Source organism: Anas platyrhynchos, chromosome 10 (genome assembly GCF_047663525.1).
Source record: "Anas platyrhynchos isolate ZD024472 breed Pekin duck chromosome 10, IASCAAS_PekinDuck_T2T, whole genome shotgun sequence".
NCBI lineage: Eukaryota > Metazoa > Chordata > Aves > Anseriformes > Anatidae > Anas > Anas platyrhynchos.
This window is the reverse complement of record NC_092596.1, coordinates 14,032,128-14,051,322: the sequence shown is the minus strand read 5'-3', so window position 1 is coordinate 14,051,322 and position 19,195 is coordinate 14,032,128. Positions and strand designations below refer to the sequence as shown.

Sequence of the window (19,195 nt, the reverse complement as noted above, 5' to 3'; positions counted from 1 at the left end):
ATGGCTTAATGAACAGCCATGTTCTCATAAGAAGCTGTAGGAGTCTCATAGACTTTTAGCTTCCCAAAACACAAACTGGAGTTTGCTCCCACTTCTGAAAGTGGGCCTCCTTTCTTACAGTTTCTGCATTAACTGCTTTTTCTCTTTGTGCCCTCAACTGTTCCCAGAGTAAGTGAGACTTTAAGCTGAAACATATTAGATGTGCAAGTGCAAAAATGGTACCACATTTAGTAGTGGAGTGTGTTCAGCTGCAAGGGTGGAGGAGAACATGTTGAAAACTCTGAAGACTTATGGTGAATGGTATTTGATAACAATGCAGCTGCACATTCTGTAGTGTATTTACTAATGCAGTAACTGAGTAATTGTTAATTTAGCAGACCAGCCCCAATTGCCCCTCATGCTGCCTGCATGCAGTTGGTGTGCTTTATATTTACTTTTTCTCCCCTTCCCCCATCATCCGTACATAATTATTCTCCGAAATAAAAGGGAAGAGCCACATGACTATAATACTTGGCAGATTTTATTAGAATCGTCGCTTTTGCCCTGTTCTGGGCCGGGGCTCCTCGGCTCTGCCATCGCTCCACGGCGCCAGGCGGCGCTCGGCCCTCCCGCACTACGATTCCCAGCAACCCCCGCGCGGGCCCGCCCTCCGCCAGCCGCCACGGCCTCTCGCGGGGGCTGCCGGGAGTTGTAGTCCCGGACGGGAGGCGAGAGCCGCGGCCATGCGGAGGTGAGCGGGCCGGGCGGGGTGACAGCGGGTCCTGAGGGGGGGGGGGGGCAGCGTTTTGGGATCCCTGCCGCTGTGCGGGTGTCCCCTGAGCGCTGCCTCTGCTCAACAGGGTCAACAGCAGCCTGGGCAGCGATGAGGTGCTCCTGGAGGACTTGGAGACGGAAGGGGAGAGGCAGCTGAAGAGCCTCCTGCAGCAGCAGCTGGACACCTCCGCCTCCATCGAGCAGTGAGTCCCCACCCGGCAGGGGGTCCTGTGGGGGGGGAGCAGTGGGGACTCCTTATTGGGGTCCCTAAGGCGCTTCTGCCTCTTGGGGTTGCAGGTGCAAGTCGAAGCGGCGATGCTTCGCCCCCGCCGCTTTCTACAAGCCTTTTGGGGAGGAGGCTGCGGGAGCCCTGACCCTGTCGCAGTTCCAGGCGTTGCAGGAGAGCGACCAGGAGACAGCGGCGCTCCGAGAGCTGGGGCTGTCGGACACGGAGATCCTGCTCTGGAAGAACCGGGGTTTGGCAGGGAAGGTGAGGCACTGCTCCGTCTGAACCTGGCCTCTCTGACCCCACAGAAAAACCCTTCTCTACGCCCTTGTAGAAAGCTCAGGTTCTTTGTAAGTCCTTCGGAGACAAGGTGCTGTTGGGGTCATTCTGCCAGGTGTACTGGAGTGTTTTGCTCTTAATTTGGTAAAATAAAAGGTGCAAAGCAGGCTGATCCTTGGCTTCCACCCATCTCCTCCTCCTCAGCAGGAAGCTGCCTGCAGTAATCGTGGGTTTGCCTCTCTTCAGCTGAAGCCATTTCTTGCTGTGGTGTTGAAATGCAAACCCAGCCATGGTGGAGCCTGCACTTAAACCTGGGTAATTTAAGAGTGAAAATAAATATCAATGCTACAAGTTTGTTGTGTTTGGTATAAAATTGGTTCTGGGGTGTTTAGAAATAAAGAATAGAATGGCAAACAGTACTCCAACAGCATGAACCGGTGACATTAGAGTACGTTCTCTACAGCTCGTGAGAGGAGAAGAAAATGTAGAGAGCTCAAGTCCAGTAGAGATGTGCAGCTTTGTATGTGGAGGCCCCGAGTGAAAAGATTCCACCAAGGAGGAATCAGCTGAGACAGAGGACTCCAGATTGCCTGTGGAGCTCTCAGCAAGGTATCAAGTGTAGGCTTCTGTTATTTTCAGCTGCTAAATTGCAGCTTTTTTTAAAAACAAAGTGCTACAAATGATTTCCCAGAATTGCCACTCCATATAAAGAGCCTTTTGCGCCCCAAAGAAGCCGTGAAATGGTGAATGGAAGTAGGGCAGGTACTGGCCCAGGCAAGGAGGGAGAGATACCCATGGGAAGGTCTTTTAGGCTGTGAGCAGTGTGAGGGAAAAGCCTGATTTCTTACCTTAAACAGAAGCATCTGCCACTAATTCGTGAACTGAATTTGAGAAAAGAAAATCCAGCTACAGCCTCAGAAAAATGTATCCTTGGGATTCTGATAGAGATTGATATGGGGGTAGAAACGCCCCTCCAGGCTTTGGGGTATGTCACTGGGCTCTGGCAGTGCAAGTCTGGTGCCTGAGCAAAGCTGTGCCTGTCTTCCAGGGCTCTGGGCTGGGAGCGGCCCCGGAGGCCACGCAGGACCGGCTCCATGCCATCCAGGAGAAGATGGAAGAGCGTCAGCGCATCCTCGCGCTGCCCCAGAGGTTTGCTGGCAGCAAGCAGTTGAGCCGGCGGGAGATGGAGATCGAGAACGCCCTCTTTCAGGGCACGGACCGCCACTCCTTCCTCCGGGCACTCTACCACCAAGGTCTGTGTGCCTGTGGCTGTTCCTGTCTCTGCTCCAGCAGGGAGAGATGGATGTGTGGGGGTCTGACATATTTCTGTCTGGCTTTCTGTCCCTGAAGGTGTTCTGTTTTGGCACTGTGTGGGTGGGGGTATTTTTAAGAGTAGAAGAGAGGCAAAGCCACAGAGCAGGGAAAAAAAGTGACTTGTTAAAGGCCCTTCCTGGTAGCCCAGTTGCAGAGGTGGAAATGGAGACCAGTAGCTGGTTCCCAGTGCCCTGACCGTTGCATGACACTTCTCACCTCAGTGGTGTTGTCCCTGAGCCAGAGGTTTCTTCTGGCTTTCTGGATGGAGAGTCTGGCATTGTTTAGATTTGATAAAAGCTGCTCCAGTCTGCTTTAGCTGGAGAAATGTACAGGCATGAACCTGCTGGGTTTTGTTTTTAAGACAATATCAAATAACAAATGAGATGAGGAGGAACTCCTAAAACTTCATCTTCTATCTCCTGAAACACCACTTTGGTCAGTGTTCGGTCTATAAGGTGCAGCTGACCCAGCATCCTCTGTCCCCTTCTCCCTGCTTTGGTGTCAGTGTTGTGGAAGTTAGCAAAACTGAGAGGCAGCAGAGCTGAGGCTGGTAGGCTGGGAGATGTCCCCCTCATTTCCATGCACTAAGTCTGTGGGATGGACTTTCTTCAAGCCCGAGAGTTGAACATGATGTTGTCCCTAGAAACCAAATATTTATATTCCAAGTATCAGCGCAGAAAGGTAGCATGGCACATCCTGGCTGTGCATGCAGGAGGAGCGAGGGTGTGGTGAAGGAATCATGAGAATGCGCTGGAGTGTGGCTGCAGATAAGCTGCTAGGGTCAACTCTGGGAGAAACGAGCACTGCACACAGCACCAGTGATGGTTCTGCTCCTGTCTGTGGGTTTGTCCTAAGCTGGGACACCAGCACATGCTAGGGCTACCCTTCCCATTTAATTAACCTGCATGGGGGCTGGTTCAGAATGGGATTTTGCCTGTTCTGGGGTCCTGTCTGTGTCTCTCTTGCAGTCTGCGTTTTACAGGTGATGGGGGTAGTCACACTGCCATGTTTCTCTGTTGCGGATTAGATGACACTCGGAGGATAACAGATGAAAAGGACCCCATGGTTCACCTGGACAGTGTTTACCAAGAGCTGCTGAGCAAGCAGCTACCTGAAGAAGTCCAGCCAACCAAGAGCGATCCATGTTTGCTCCCTTCCCCGGCCCCATGGCATCCAGTGGTGGAGGAGTCATCGCTTCCAGACCAGGAAGAGCAGACAGACCAGGAAAAAAGTCCCAGCCTTCCTGCAGCAAAGCCCCATCAGTCCCCTCCAAGACCTGTGACTATAAAAGAGCCTGTGGAATTCCTCCCAGAGGAGGAGATTTGCAAGAACCGTCTGTCAGAGGAAGAACTCCGAAACATACCCAGGTTTGCTTCCTACCATCCTGGAGAGCCCAACAAGGTATTTGGAGATGAGCCGTGAGTTATTCGCCTTCCCAGCCAGCATGTCCTAAAGCTGCTTCAGCAAACAAAAACTTCTCTGCTACTGCATGGCTGCTGCCTGGAGGGTGCTTGCTTGATCCTGCTTGCCAAGGGGTGGCTCTGGGAGGTTACACAGCTGGCAAACAGCTGTGCTGCAGCCCCTAGCCCCTCCTGGCTCTGGCGTGTCCCTAGACAAAATGTCCCCTCCCTCTCTGAGCCGTTCGGAGACTGGCAGTGACTTTATTTAAACTCTGCTTAACTGCTAGCTGGGGCTTGTGTCGTTTTATAAATATGGCAGATGGTTTATAAATACAGGATGGCAGAGTGGCTGAAAATTCGTATGTCTGAGGTGTACAGACTGGGGATGGGTTAAAAAGCATCTGTTGGCATGGCACAGGCCAGCTGACCCTGTCTCTGTGTTACAGGTGCTGTATTTGAAGAACCTGGGCCCTCGGGTGACGATGAAGGACCTTGTGTCGTTGTTCGCTCGGTTCCAGAAGGAGAACAGCCCACTGATCCAGTTCCGCCTGCTGAGTGGCCGGATGCGGGGTCAGGCTTTTATCACCTTCCCTGGTGAGTTGCAGCCTCCTGCCTCTCGGTTCTTCCCTGACTCCTGAAGGTGCCACATCTTCACACAGGGCCCTCAGCTGGTGCAGAGTCCTCTCTCCATGGAGCTGGAGGGGACTTTGCTCCTTTTCCTTCATATCGTGTCATAGTCTTTTCTCTGGGCTGGGGAAGGATTCATCAAAACAGAGGGGATGCATTTTGCTGCTGCAATTATTCAGCTGGAGGACCCCAGAGCTGCATGGGGTCACGATGCAGACTGATGACGTGTGAGCACCGTGTGTGTCAGAACCTGCTGTGTCATCTCAGCCCATTCTGCTCTTTTCTTGCAGATATTCAGTCGGCCCAGGATGCGATGCTGTTGGTGAACGGGTACATTTTGCAGGGGAAGCCGCTGGTGATTGAATTTGGGAAAAGCAAGGGGCAGCTGACAGAGCCAGATGCTGCCGCCCCCTGCCCCTCTGCTGGAGAGACCTCCCCTGCCAAGTAAGGGATGGAGGAGCAGGGACCTGGTAGACTTGCATGGACCATGGGAGCTTCTTGGTGATAACTGGGACAGCGAAGGACTGTTGGGAGATAATGTGGCCGTCTGTAAATCCCAGAGCGGGGAAGGGAGAGAGCTGGGGATTTAGGATTACGGAGGGGAGGAGCAGCTCAGTCCCAGCCCCAGCCAGCAGGGATGGCTTGGGGTGTTGGGGCTGGACGTGGCCTCTCAGAATGGTGCTGGGGCAGCACGGCGTGCCTCTGCCCTGGTGGCACACGAGGATCTGCGTGAGGGCACGGGCTGTGTGGGGCCTCCTGCGTACAACCCTGTCACCGTCCCTACACACTTGGGCTGTGCAGGATTATTCCTCCCATTCTACATCTGTGTTCTGCCTTTTGTGGCGAGAAAGGGGAGGGGAAGCCATGTAAATAAATGCATTTATAAGGTATTATTCGGAGTGCTCATTTACAAGGGCAGATGAACGTTCCCCTGCCCCGTGCTGCCTCAGCTGTGGCTTCGCGCCGGCCGCCGCCATCTTGTTGTACGGCGCTGGGCGCCGCCATGTCGCCCTACCGTTAGGAGGAGGCAGTTAACGCTTGGAGCCGCCCGCCCGTTTGGGAGCCGCCATCTTGCCGTACGGTAGCGCCGCGCGGGGGCTGCCATCTTGTGGCGGGCGGTGAGGGAGCGGCGCGATGGCGGCCCCTGCCCGCTGCCAGCCGCGGGGCTGCGGCTCCAGCCATACGGGGCCCTTCAGCGCCGTGGCCGAGCTGCTCGGTAAGCGCCGGGAGAGGAGCCCGGTGCCTGCCAGCCGTGACTTTTGGGCTCGGTTTGTGTCGCCCACCCCCTGTATCCCTGCAGCGGGGGCACATCTGTTGGAGCCCAGCCGCCCACTGGTGTCGCAGTGCCCCCCCTGTGCTCCTGCCCTGTGGCTCTGGAGCTGCTCGGCCTCAGGGCTGGAGGAGATGTCCCCTGGCCCTGGTGTTTGGGAGAGATGGGGTCAGAAACTGACTCGATGGAATTGACCGGAGGCAGGCAGGGTTGGGGAGGGAGGAAGGGCAACAAACCCGCTGCTTCCAGCCTGCTGCCCGTGGTTCTTCCTTCCCCAGACAGCGCCTCAGAGCCCGGTGGGACAGCTAAGCTCCTCTGCATTGATGTTGTGAAGCTCAAGGGTCACCTTTGTTTAACTTTCACGGGTAACGGGGCAGGAATGACTCCTCACAAGCTCCGCCACATGCTCAGGTAACGAGCTACAAGCCCTCCTCACATCCAGCGTAACGTGTGCACAAGCAGGGAGGACATGAGGTGCTTCTTGGGGTGAGAAAAACCTGACAGAATGAGTGTTCTTCTGAAGTCAGCCACAGGAAAGCAGTCACCTGTTTTTTTCCCGTAACTGCCTCTTTCCTGTTTTTAAGAGGCTGCTGTGTTGCTGGCAGGTGCCCAGCCTGCACCTGAGGTCTCCTTTCTTGCTCTTCTGTCAGCCCTGCTTCCCTGTTCCAGGTGTCATCTGCAGCATCTCCTTCCTCTCCTGTGCTTGTCAGAAGTGCCCATGTGGACAGGGGCCTGTCTACAAAATGGCCTGGCTTTGATTTTCCTTCACGAGTTGCTCCTTTCCTAGCTTGCTCTGTAAAGCATGGTCATTTCAGGGCTGGAAGCGTAGGGGTTAGGACCTGGTTCTTTTTTTCTCTGACAACTTGATTTGATATAAACAAAACATGAGGATGCAAAGCAGAGAAGCTAACGGTTCTTGAAATGCAGCACACGTAAAGTCCATAGCTCTTCAGAAAAGCAAATGGGTTTCAGGAAATAAAAACAAACAAAAAAATCAGGCCATGTCCCCTTCCCGCCCTGTATTGTGTGGGAAGGAGGAAAGAAATGCCCTGGGCTTGGTAATTTTTTTTGTACTTGCCTGTGAATCGAAGTGGGGGAGGGTGACAGAAAGCTTCAGGAAACCTGAATGAGATACAGCAATAGCAGATGGAAGCTCCTTGCAAAATCTTTCGCCTGTGGTAAGAGAGCAGAAAGCTGGTGATAGTAAGAAGGCGGGGGGGAAGCAAAGCTTTAAAAACTGCTTTGGGGCAAACATGTAGTGGTCTAGGTTGAGATGTGGCAGATCCACACAATAACAGTCCACTCCTTCCTATGCTTTCAGCTTCGGTTTCACAGAGAAGGCTGAGAAGAGAGACCTCCCAACCTGTGGATCGAATGGCAACGGCTTCCAGTCTGGCTCCATGCGGCTGGGGAAGGATGCCATTGTGTTCACCAAGAACGGAGGGGCTCTCAGCGTGGGGCTCTTTTCCCAGACCTACCTGGAAGGTGTACACGCTGAGGAAGTCATCGTCCCGCTGGTGCCGTTCAACCAACAGAATAGTATCCTTCCTCCCAGTGGCTGAGCTGCTACTCTCATCCGAAGGGGCACGGGGTAGCTGATTTTTTATTTTATTTTTTGTCACCCTGGGGCAAAAGGGAGATAGGTGGTGCGGGCAGCTCTGTTCTCCTTGACCGTGTGTCTTGTAGAGAAAATAATTGTTACTGAAGACTCTGTGCTCAGCCTGAAGGCCATCCTGGAGCATACCCTGTTCAACACTCAGGAGGAGCTGCTGGCACAGTTTGATGACATCCCAGGCAAAAAGGGCACCCGCGTCCTCATCTGGAACATCCACAGGTACAGGGCCAGGGTGCCGTGGGAAGGAACTGATAGCAGAGGCAGCTTCTGGACAGTTCTTGGCCTGGGTGGTCTCGGGCTGCTTTTATCCAGTCTGGGTGCTGGAGGAACAACTGCAGGGGTTTCCCCCTCCTCCGTCGGGATGACTGAGTGCTCGGGATGCCCTGCTGTGAGTTAGAGATGTTTCTTGTTGTCTGTCACACCTATGCAATGGAAAACCTTCATTGTCTGTGTACTGAGACTGTTCGGAAGTGTTCTGCTACTTTGGTGTTCTGCGCTGAAACGTCTAATTAAACAATTGACTAATGAGATCCATGGGGCGTGTGAGATAGGCTGGTTTATCAGCTCCTCAGGAGATTCCCTTGGGACCCTGATGCGGAAGAGCAAACTGGGGAGCTGATGACTGGAGGAGATTGCCCTTATTTTTGCGTCTGGTGTTTTTCAGAGATAAAGATGGGAAGCCAGAGCTGGATTTTGATACAGATAAGCACGATATTCGGTTAGCTGACTTCCTTGCAGAGATTCCAAGGAGAACGGCGCTGCGCTGTCAGGAGAAGGTTCAAGAGTGTCCTGCCCCGGAGATGGAGTACTCGTTACGGGTAAGTTGATGAGGGCTGGAAGGGAGCAGGGTGGCCTTTTCTTGAGCCTGTCATGCACATGAGTTGCAAAAACCATGAAATCCAAACTAGATTTTGGGTTCACCTGGAAAAGATTACACGAGACTAGACTTCTGCTTCCTGTCCCATTGTGCCGTCCCTTCTCCTAGGCGTACTGCAGTGTCTTGTACCTGAAGCCTTGTGTGCAGATTGTCCTGCGACAGAAGAAGGTGAACACTCAGCTGATCACCAAAAGCTTGGCGAACACTGAACACGATTTATACAAGCCGAGATTCTCTGTATCCTTCCTGACGCCTTTTGGCATGGCTCAGGCCTTGTCTAATGCGTAGAGGAACTCAAGAGTTAAATGAATAGGGAGGCTGAATTATTTTCTTCTTCCCATCTCCTGGTCATCTTTGAGAAGCCAAGTCCTGATGTGAAGCTTAGAAGGGAGCTTTCAAAGCTGCTTCCACTGGAGCAGCAGATAACAGGGCTGAGGGGTCAGGCTGCATGTCAGCCAGTTCCTGTTGTACCCCAAAGGTAACGTCCTGTGGTAGGGCAGGATGACACGGAGAAGGGCTTGAGGCTTTTCCTGCCTGGTCAGTTTTGCTTTGAAAATACCTTCTAAAAGGTTGATGTGCTTTTGGAGAACAGTGCCCACAGAGCACAGACTATTTATTATCCCCAAGTCAAAGCCAAGTGCAGAGAAAAATTTTCCCTTCAAATCTCTCCCAGAAAGAACTTTGCATATATTTTTTTTCTTTTCACTTTGTTTTGAATTACGTCTGAGCATCTTTTACCCCCCTTCCTCCCACACGCTTAACTGGTGGTTTGGGGTCCTGAATTTCTGTGCTTACATTAATATGAAAACATTGATCAAATATGTAAAAACTCTATTTGCTTAAATTCTCTACTTACATACTTGCTTCAAAGGTGCTGTGTCTTTGCATAACCAATGTGCATGAAATAACAGCTCCTTACGATTTGGAGTTTAAGGTCTGCTGTGTATGTATGAAGTGGCATTGTATTGAGAAGCACACCATGACTATGAACATTGCAAAGACATGAACTCCAACTTTAAGAAATAAGCAAATTAGAACATACTTAGACAAAAAAAAAATAAAATAGCTAAATATTTTAATCCTAATACCACAGTTCCCTATCTGAGAGCAGTTTATCTGGAACTGAGTTCATGTAACTGTAGTCTGCTGAAGGTGAGCTCTTCCTCCTTTGATGGACTTTAGTGTCATTATTAGTTGTTAAGATTTCTGCAGCCCTGACTGAATGGGCTTGTTTCGTTTTGTAAACACTGCTGCCTTATCTTTTAATCACAAGTAAAATTACTAGTCATTAGTTATCTTGTTTGTGATATACTAAGAGGCAGCTTCCTTGCACAGATCTGCCTCTTCTATTATCAGGGCGATGTGAATGACTATCAGAGGTTTTATTAAAGCTATAAGCAAAGCACATTTTGACTTGGCAGGAGCAAAGTGACTCCACTCAGTACTGCTGGATCCAGCTCACCTTCAGTCAGTTAGGTGTTCTTATCTGATTGCTGGCTGCGTGCACGAGGTGGTTGTTGGTAGGCCGAGTGTTGTTTTCCTCCCGAGGAAAGGAGGTGGCATGCTGAGGAATGCAGCGTGGGCTGCTCCATCCTGCAGCCTCTCTGGTGTGCTTCGCTTCTTTCTGTGGAACTCGTGCATCTCCCCTACTCCTCCTCTAGGGCTTGTTGTTTCTTTCTTCCTTGACGTGTTTTCTCTCAGAGCGAAAGGGTGAAGATCACCTTTGGATTCAACTGCAAGAACAAAAACCACTATGGGATCATGATGTACCACAAGAACCGGCTCATCAGATCTTACAAGAAGGTGGGCTGCCAAAAGAAGGTGAGTGGCTGGGCTTGTCTTTTAACCCTTTTTATATGGGCGAGGGGAGGATGGGGCTTTGCAGAAAGCAGCCTGGTATCTACATTGCGCAGTGTTCAGGGGTGAACTGAGGGACCTGATGTCAGAGGCCATGTCCCTAGGATCAGATCAGTGTGTGTGTGTCTGGACAGGGCAGTTGTCCAGCTTTTAGTTAGCTAGGAACGTCCAGCTGCTCATTAGTATTGCTGTGGCAATAGCAATAGTTCCAGCTGTGGCCTTGCAGCAGTAGCTCAGAGCCATGGCACACCTTGGAGATGGCCATCTTAGCCTTGACGGTTCTGGTCTGTCAGTTTAGCCAGCATGTGCTTTGCTTTCTGGAACAAAAAGCTTCAGTATATGCTCAAAATACCCTTATGGCATGGGGGTTGTACCTCATACATGCTGCTGGCCTGCAAGACGCAGGCCCTGGTGTTGCCATCAACCTTTGTATCACAGGATTTGGGGCATCTGCACTCCTCAAAGGGCTGCTTTCTTTTTTGTTGTGAGCAGAACTGGCTAAAGCAGCTCCTCCCCTTGGTTTCTGTCCCTCAATGCAGGGAGAAGGCGTGGGTGTGATTGGGGTAATTGAATGCAACTTCTTGAAACCAGCGTACAACAAACAGGACTTTGAAGAGAGCAAGGAGTACCAGTAAGACAGACCTTTGCCCCGGGGATGCTGCTTGGAGAGGGCTTTTCTGAGGGCTTTTCAGGCCTTTGTTCTGAGCACTGCACATATTCTCAGGTCCGTTTATTCTGAAGTAGCTCCAAATTACACCATTTCTACTTTCTCTGTTATGCCTAGAGATCATGGAGAATTTTGCCATGGATGCCTGGTGCGAACATAGAGCCCTGGGTTGAGGAAAGGACACGGTGTCTGTGTTCCTTCAGGCCTGGCATCCATGCTTGTTCCCCCACAAGAGTCCGGCCTTGCAGTTGGACTCTATTAGGAAAAATATAGAGTTGAGTGGAGCCTGTGATCATGTGCACTTTAGCAGAGCTGTCCAATCTAGAAACAGACCTCTAAAGCCAAAAAAAAAAAAAAAAAAAGTTGGATGCTTTCAGGGAGCCTCCAATAAAGGGGTGCAACAGAAGGAGGCAACATCCTCTCTCCAGGCACCAGCCCCTGCTCTCCTGGGGTTGTAGCACTTTGGGAAATGCTGCGCCTGGGGAAGGGGACTTGTGACAACTTTAAACTTGTGACAACTTTAAGCGAGACGGGGGCAGAACAGGCCAAAGCAGGTTTGTGCAGAACTAATCGGGGTGGGTCCATTTTTGGCAAGTGTGGGGTGGGTGACAAAGTAAGGTCAACCTAAAACCTGGAATTGCAAGTCTGAATCAAGATCTTGGGGAAGGGGTTGTGTTTGCCCTGGCTGTTCCTTGTTCTGCCCATTGTGCCAGTGGGATTTGTCCGACTTCTTATGGAGTTCTTCCTTTCAGACGGATGATCTTTGTGCTGGGACAGAAACTCAACAACTACTGGAAAGCAAAGATGCAACAGATAAACTTGGGAAACACGGATGCAGCTCGCGTAATAGCGTAAGGACCAGCTTGCCACTGCTCTGATCCTGTGCAGCATTAAAAGCCCCGTGTTTTCCTCAGTCAGCACGGGATGGGGATGTGTCACCGGGAGGGACAGAGGCTGTGAGGGGGTGACTGGACCTCTCCTTCCTATAGGGAACTGCAATGTGAACCTGGGGAGTTAGGCCCTGTGGTTGCTGGGGGGATACCACACCACGGGCAGGGTGTTCATGGGAGGGCAGAGGTGTGCTGGCTGCCCCAAACCATTCCATGTGCTGTGCTGGGATTGCCTTGGGATCAGGTAAATGCTTGTTCAGTGCAGCCTTTCCCGGTGTTCATTCTGCACTTCAGATACTCAGGCTGAGTGCTGGTTCTTGCAGAGACAGACCAGACCAGATATGGGTACAGTGTGAGGAATGTCTGAAGTGGAGGAGGCTCCCTGACAGAACTGACCTTACATCATTTCCAGAACAGTGGTTTTGTCATCTCCATCCCCTCCACAAATACAGGTAAGGGACTGGCAGGTTGAATCCTGAGTGACTTTTCTCCATGCCGTCACACATCTTTGAAATACAAATGTTTTGGTATTTTTGAAATACAAATGAAATGCATGAGTTCCTGCTTTCCCTCCACATACCTGTGAATATATTTCTTAAAACAGTGTTAAAATAGGAACCTGTTTCAGTACATGCTTGCTGTGGTCACTGTCTGATCTCTTTTTCCTGATGCATTTAACATGAGACTGAGCAGCGGAAGCTGGGCCATTTAAATTAAAAGCACTTCTGTAGGAGTGGGTGGGTTTTAGTTAAATGTACTGATTGAATTACAGCCAAATGTTAACCCCGCTAATAACAAAATATGGTTTCTCGTTGAGATCTGCTGACCTATTGGAAGATAAAAAAAGCTTCGCCTCCTTGCTAAGGGTATCAGCTAAAGTGCTAAGCAGAAAGAACTGATAGACTGGGGACTGAGAGCAACTGTCTAGATTTTACTGAAGGAAAATCCTTTCCTCTGATGAGCAAATTCCAGAGTGCAGCCAGTTTAAATGGCTGGACTGCCTTTATCCATTGAAATTTGGCATTCCACAAAGATAAATAAGATAGCCTTAGTAATACAGTTATGGAAAATATCTGGCTTTGGAGGGAGAGGGTAAGTATTTATGGCATAGAAAGTAGATGATAAAGCCACTTTTCAACAGAGAAAGCTAATAAAGGAGTGGCTCCATTTAAAGCTGCTTGATACATTAAAAGTCTGTGATCTGGGAGAGGAAGCAGCATAGATTACAGATGGCAGGCAGTTCTTTGTCAAGCCACACAAATGGACTGTGGGATTTGTGAGTACCTTCAGAACAACCTGGTTCAAGTGAGCAATCACACAGCAAGGTAGTGGCAGAGCAGAGCAGGCAGCTAAGTTACTGTGGAAGGAGTAATTAGGATGGCCTAGGTGTACAGATCATTTCTAAATTAGGGCTACCGTCTGAGGAGGGAGACCTAAGGATGTGTTTAACAGTTCAGTGAAAGCATCTGTGCACTACTTGTGACCGTCAGAAAAGTGATGCTTCCATTTATTTTTACTGGTTTTGAAGATCTTATACAGAAGATTTTTTTTTACTGGTTTTGAAGATTTTATACAGAATTTGTGCCTTGTGCTTCAGGACATCCCCATGAGTGTACAGTGGGGCACAGAGGGAGCTTTCCTGCAGACTGCTGTCACGTGGCTCGTGACTGTGACAGTTTCTCTCCTTTGAAGCAGGTGCTATTAGTGGTCTACGCTGCCCACACTGGCTATGATGCATTCCTCTGTCAGCTCGAAGCAGAAGCAGAACTGGCTGGCATACTGTACAGTGGGCTGAGCTCCATCTCGTAGTCTGCACTTTATTGCTCTTCATCTATGTTATTTTGTGATTCAAGTGGCTCTTTTCCATTTAGTGTTTCAGCACAGAAGCATTTAACTTCTTCAGTTATTCTCTCGATCCTCTTTTATCTGAAATCCTAAAGGATCAGTGATGTTGCATCGCTGTCCAAACAGTGGAGATTTTTGATGGGAGAGGGGAGTCAACCCTTTCTTTCACACACTCAAATATGGTTGGCTGGTTGACTGCTCTTGTTGTAGAAGCTGTTTGGTGCCCGAGGAACTGGAACACAGTGATGAGAACAGCCCCAGATACAGACTGAAATGCAGGAAGCAGTGAGTATATCCAGTTCTACTTTGCAGCTCAGCTACCTAGAGCAAGGAGTGGGGAAAGGGAGGCATTGGGTGTCCCTTATGCAGGAGATGTCTGCTGCGTTCCTCCTTTATCCCATTCTTCTCCTGGCAAAAGAACATTTTACTCCTCAGTATGACAGCAAGAAGAAACTTGCTTTTTTCCCTTCTGTGTTCTAGGGAGCAGAGTGGAGGGGAAAAGAGGAGAAGTTCATCATTGTCTGAGGAGAGTGTGGAACAGCAGGTGAGGCAGGTGGGAGAAGGCTGCAGGAACCAGCACAGGGAAAGCCTTTGTGCTTGATGCTCTAGAGCTTGGCAGGTCCTTACCCCTGCCTCGCTGTTGTTCTCATTCCCCCAACAGGAGAGACACCAACACATGATGTTGGAGCATCGTATAAAATGAGACCTTAATTTTTATCTGCCTACAGCTCAGAAGTGCTTCAGACTCTTAACAGGAACAGGGACCAAGGCAGTTCCTGACCCTGTCCTGCCACTCCTGCCTAGAAGAGGAGAAAAAAAGCAGAAAGCTTCCTGCTGATTTTTCTGGGGTTGCAGGACAGGTTCTGTGTGGCCTCCTCTCCTGTTTTCAGGTTAACTGGTTACATAAAGACTCTGATGTTTTGAATTTTCAGAACTGTCCTTTGGACATGGCTGCCCAGAATGGGTTCTCCGGGCAGCTCTGGACACTGCAGCATGCCATCAGGTTGGCCATCCTGTAGGGACAGCTCCCTCCCAGAACTCACTGTAGCGTTCAGATGTCTTCCTGTAGCCCTGCAGCTCCAGCCTAGTCCCTCTGTGTGCCTTCCTCCCAAAGATACCTTCATGTTGCATGCCATCATGTCTTTTTCTCAGTTCATTGGAAGGGACAAACCTGGTAAGGACAGGGGATTTCTGACCCTCCTTCCCACAAACCGTTTTTCTGCTGTGCACCATCTCTAATAAACTTGCCTGGTGCAGACCATGTAGGCAAATGAGAGTCACTGTCAGAGTCTGCCCCAATTTGAGCCTTGGAGGGTTTCTGGGAGTACCTCTGTGCTCACTCAGGTTTGTCATCTCTTCCGTCTTGCAGCATCACGTTCTGTCTCCGCTTTGCTCACGTTTCCTCCACGACACGGTCATTTCATGTTACTCCAGGTGCATGGATGTAGAGGCAGCGTGTCTGTTGCATGTTTGTCTGTAAGAAGCATGAAGGCTCTCACTGCACAGCAGCAAGCGCTTTGTCAAAGCACAGAGGAGCTGACACGCTGTTCCCAAATCGAGGAGATGCGCTTCTGCAGCCTGAAACACCACCTGTGCTTCCATGGTACAGGGTGGTGGGGCGGCAAGGGAGCATCTTACTTTGTGGACAGTGACTGCACAGATTTGTCATGAGTCAGATAACTGCAAGGAGGCCGGGTCGCAGCTGGCAGCTCCTTGGAGTGGTGTCTGTTGGGAACGAGACCGGCCCCTCGTTGCCAAATGGATTTAGAGGGACTGGAAACTGAGCCTTCCTGGTTGAGCCCCAAGGATCATTGTTGCTGGGGTGTGCTGATTCTAGCACCTGTCTGGTGGAACCTGCTCAGAAGGGGCTTGGTTGTCCTGCTGTGCGTCTTTCCTCTTGGCTAAGCTTTGGTTTCCCCCAGTGCAGCTGATGTATTGAGGGCTGTTGGTTTACACTTCTCAAAGTTCATTTCTTCCCCAGGTGTCACCCCCTGCGTCCATGTCGTTGCCTGCTAAAACCAGCAATTACACCTGCCCTGGGAAGCTGGAGCCTGAGGAGAAGGACGCTCCCGGGACTGGTGCCTTTTCCCTTCCTCTCAAAAAGATGACTGCAGTCCAGGGAGGAGATGGACCTTGGGAGCAAGACAGCTGCTTAACAGCAGGGTAAGTGGTCATAGGGTGCATGCTTCTGCCCCACCCGCGTTCTTTCTTCTGCCCGTGTTGGGATCCATTCTGAGGTCAGTGTGGAAGCTCTTGGTGAGGTGCAGTTTGTTGGTAGTCGTGTGCTGGCCAGAGCCAGTGGATCTGTTTCCCTGACTGGGAGAGTGGCTTGCAGGGCTCAAACACTCCTTCACGCTCCTGTGTCCTGACAGAGAAGGTGAGCAGGGAGGAACTGAGGGAGGATCAAATTGATGGTTTTAAATCCTCCAAGTTTCAGCTCAGCCAACGGCCTGTCCATGTCGGTGTTAACACCTTCACACCCCTTGGACTTAAATGAATTTCCATGTTGACAGTTCTCCAGCGCCATGGTCAGTCTGAATGGCAGCTGATGTGGCTGCCTTTCCACTGCCAGAGCCGGAGAATTCAGCTCTAGGAGTTGCTCTGTACAGAGGGTACTCCATCCAAGGGAAGCTGAAGACCACATGGCTTCCAGTATGAAAGCAGGTTTCTGGGGACAATAATTTTTCTAAGTCTCACATTGTCTTAAAGTCTTTTTTTGAGATATAATGTATTTATTTGTATATTTTCGAATTATCTTCCTTACCCCCTCCTCTGCTGTTTGTAATTCTGCCTGGAAGTGCTGAAACTTTGCATTTCAGGAGGGAGCAATGTGGGCTTTCTCCCACACGGTGGCACTGCCAGCCTGCCTCTGCCCCAGGTGGCAGCCGGGCCGAGGAGCAGCCTGGCCACGTCTCCCCTGTACAGCCTCTGGGCTGCATCAGGGCAGTGCCTTTCCCTTCCTCAATTTGGTTGTGTTACAAACAGGTCAGGCATTTGGGGCTCTGACAGGTGCAAGATCTGGTTGGGTTTGTGACCAGACATGCTCCAAATGATTTTTTAGCTGAAGAAACTTAGAGTGGCAGCCTGCTGGGAACAGACCTGCCTGGCGTGTGAAATGAAATGCATTTGGCAAATGAATTTCAGATGGGACATTTCGCACGTTTCTGAGTTGTTTTTTCCAGGGACCTCAGTTCAGCCCCACTGCTGTCTCAGACAGGGGACAGGCAGTGGGGCTGGGTAGTAGGGAGCCAGAATCCTTCATCTTTTCAGCTCTGTAGGCCCGATGTGTCCCCTGCATGAAATGGGCACGGTAGCTACTAGTTGTAAGGGAGAGAGGGAGTGTGAGGAGCAGAGTGGTGTGAAAGACAGATAGCATGAGTTGTCCTGAGCAGCGATGCCTCGTACTGGGCAGCAAACACCTGGCCAGGAGGAGGATTGATCCCCACAGTCAGAGCTTGCTCATTTGCTACAGGTGCAGCAGCTACCGAGGTCAGCTGTGCTAAGAATGGGAGAGGCTCCTGCCTGCTCTCACCCCCATTTTTTTGTTTTCCAGCAAGCCCAAGTTGACCAAAAAAGAAGAAATACCGGAGAAGTCTGAGAACATAGTGGTGGTTTCACCCCCAGTCGTGGCATCTCCTAGCCCCTACTCTTTCTCTTTCAAAAGGGAAAACCTTTTGTGCAGAAAACAGGAGGATCTGATTGTAGGTGGCAGCTCGCACACTCGTGTGCTTGAAGAGCAGCCGGACACCAGCCTTGCTGACGGTGTGCCACGCTGGGAGCGATGCTGCCTTGAGGCATTGCCCAGTGGCTCAGCAGAAGATCAGAAGACTGGTGTGATCCAAGGGGGGCAGGAAGAGCAAATGCCAAAACTGAAAGCAAAAAGACAACCTGCAGACATGAGTGTTTGTGTAAATGCGTGCAGGAGCACAAAGGATGTGGAAAAGAAACCTTTTTTGCCAGTTGTCAGTGTTTTGAAGGCTGCTACAGGTGGTGAAGCTCCCATTCAGCTCTGCCCCTTTGGATGGCAGCAGAGACTTCACAAATTAAAGGTGGAGAAAGCCCCACACCTCGGTGATGGAGACAGAGGAGGAAAAGAACTGCAGGTCCTCAACAAACAGGAGCAGGAGGGCATGACAGAGCAGGAGGATGTGAGAAGAGCAGTGGAGAACATCTCTGTGGAACTGAAAAACGTTTCTGCAGAGAGGGATTTGCTTCGGTGCAAGGTAGTGAATATGCAGCTGTGTATCCCTGCTGGCTGGGAGGGTGTCAGAGAAGGTGGGTCAGGGAGGAATAAGGAGACAGGACGGCTGCATAAAGAATGCATTGGGCTTTTTCCTTGGTCTGCTGACTCTTAACTCTTCCTTCAGGCCTGGCAAAACTCATTTTATCTTGCTGGTTGATACCATTCCTGTGCATTTCACATTTCAGGTGGAGGAAATTGAGCGTGAGAAGTGTTGCCTGAAAACAGAATTATTGGAAAGCCAACAGGAACTGGCGACACTCAGATCTCAGAAGGTGGAAGGCTTGTACTGGAGCGAAAAACACATGGGTTACTGCCAAGCTGAGCTGCAGGAGCTGAAAGCAAAGCTGGCGAGGTCCGCAGAGGAGAAGGCAGAACTGATGGAGAGACTCAAGGATACAAAGATGCAGTTAGAGGCGCTCAGGGAGGCACAGGTTTCCTGCAGGGGCCCAGAGAAAGACGACGTGAAGAGGTGAGAACAGCAGGCTGGCTGTTTGGCAGTCCCCAGTCCCCATCATCCCTAACGTGGGGGAGAGGGCAGGAGTAACCGTGGGCTGCCATTTCCATGGGACACTGCTGCCCTGCTACCCGTCAGGCTGTGCAGGTAACGGGGTCAGAGCCGAGGATCCTGCTGGTGTGAGGGGGTGGAATCAGCAGGTGAATCCAGATCATTTGATGAGGCTTCCAAGATGCCTTACAGAAGAGTGCTTTGTCCGTGCAGTGTCAGTGCTGCACTGTGGCACATTGTTGCTGGATCCCTCGCACAGTGTTGGGTCTGTAATGGAGATAATTATGGGATGGAGCTGGAAACCCCAGTGCACGTGGTACTCCTAGCAGGGAGGCGGCAGCTGTGTCTGATGGGAGGTATCTGACTCCTCTCTTGGCTTTTCTCTTGCCCGCAGCCTCATGGAGAAACTGAAGAAGCTGCGTGTGAACGTCAGCTGGCTTCTCTCGCTCATCCTTCCCCTCGTGGAGCTCTGGAATATTGACTTTGAGTCCGATCAGGTGGACGAGATCCTGCAGAAAGTACTGGAGGCAAACCGCATGCAGCAGTAGTCATCTCCGCTGCCGCTGGGCCTTCTGTACATCAATAAACCCCTGGGTTCTTCACTCCTGCTCTCGGTGGTCATTCTGTGGGGCAGGAGGCTCTCTTCCGTGCCCTCCCTGCTCTAACAGGCCCTGCTTTCTGCTCCCTGTTGCTGGAGGCTGGGTTTCCCTGGGGGCTGGGAGCCTGGAGGTGGTGTGAGCCGTGGGGATGGCACAGGCACAGCTCGGACACGGCTGGGGGCAGCGTGACAGCGAGGATCTGGGCCCTTGCACTTGGCCTTGAGCCCG

The 19,195-nt window shown here is 51.0% G+C and overlaps 2 protein-coding genes across 2 annotated transcripts; both read left to right on the top strand.

Annotated features, from left to right (window-relative positions):
* The first annotated feature begins 583 nt into the window (after positions 1–583).
* RBM41 (RNA binding motif protein 41) lies at positions 584–5,489 on the top strand. The gene is made up of 7 exons (XM_027465193.3): positions 584–730; positions 840–956; positions 1,051–1,243; positions 2,307–2,511; positions 3,600–3,973; positions 4,419–4,566; positions 4,890–5,489. Exons 1-7 carry the CDS (start codon positions 723–725, stop codon positions 5,045–5,047), a joined length of 1,203 nt encoding a protein of 400 aa, XP_027320994.1. The 5' UTR covers positions 584–722; the 3' UTR covers positions 5,048–5,489.
* Positions 5,490–5,652: 163 nt separating this feature from the next.
* Positions 5,653–18,970, top strand: MORC4 (MORC family CW-type zinc finger 4). The gene is made up of 16 exons (XM_013097626.5): positions 5,653–5,815; positions 6,148–6,280; positions 7,191–7,408; positions 7,556–7,703; positions 8,149–8,302; positions 8,470–8,598; positions 10,063–10,182; positions 10,758–10,849; positions 11,638–11,736; positions 12,099–12,227; positions 13,831–13,905; positions 14,101–14,164; positions 15,602–15,783; positions 17,174–17,843; positions 18,049–18,332; positions 18,763–18,970. The coding sequence occupies exons 1-16, from the start codon at positions 5,734–5,736 to the stop codon at positions 18,914–18,916; spliced, it is 2,733 nt and encodes a 910-aa protein (XP_012953080.1). The 5' UTR covers positions 5,653–5,733; the 3' UTR covers positions 18,917–18,970.
* Positions 18,971–19,195: the final 225 nt, after the last annotated feature.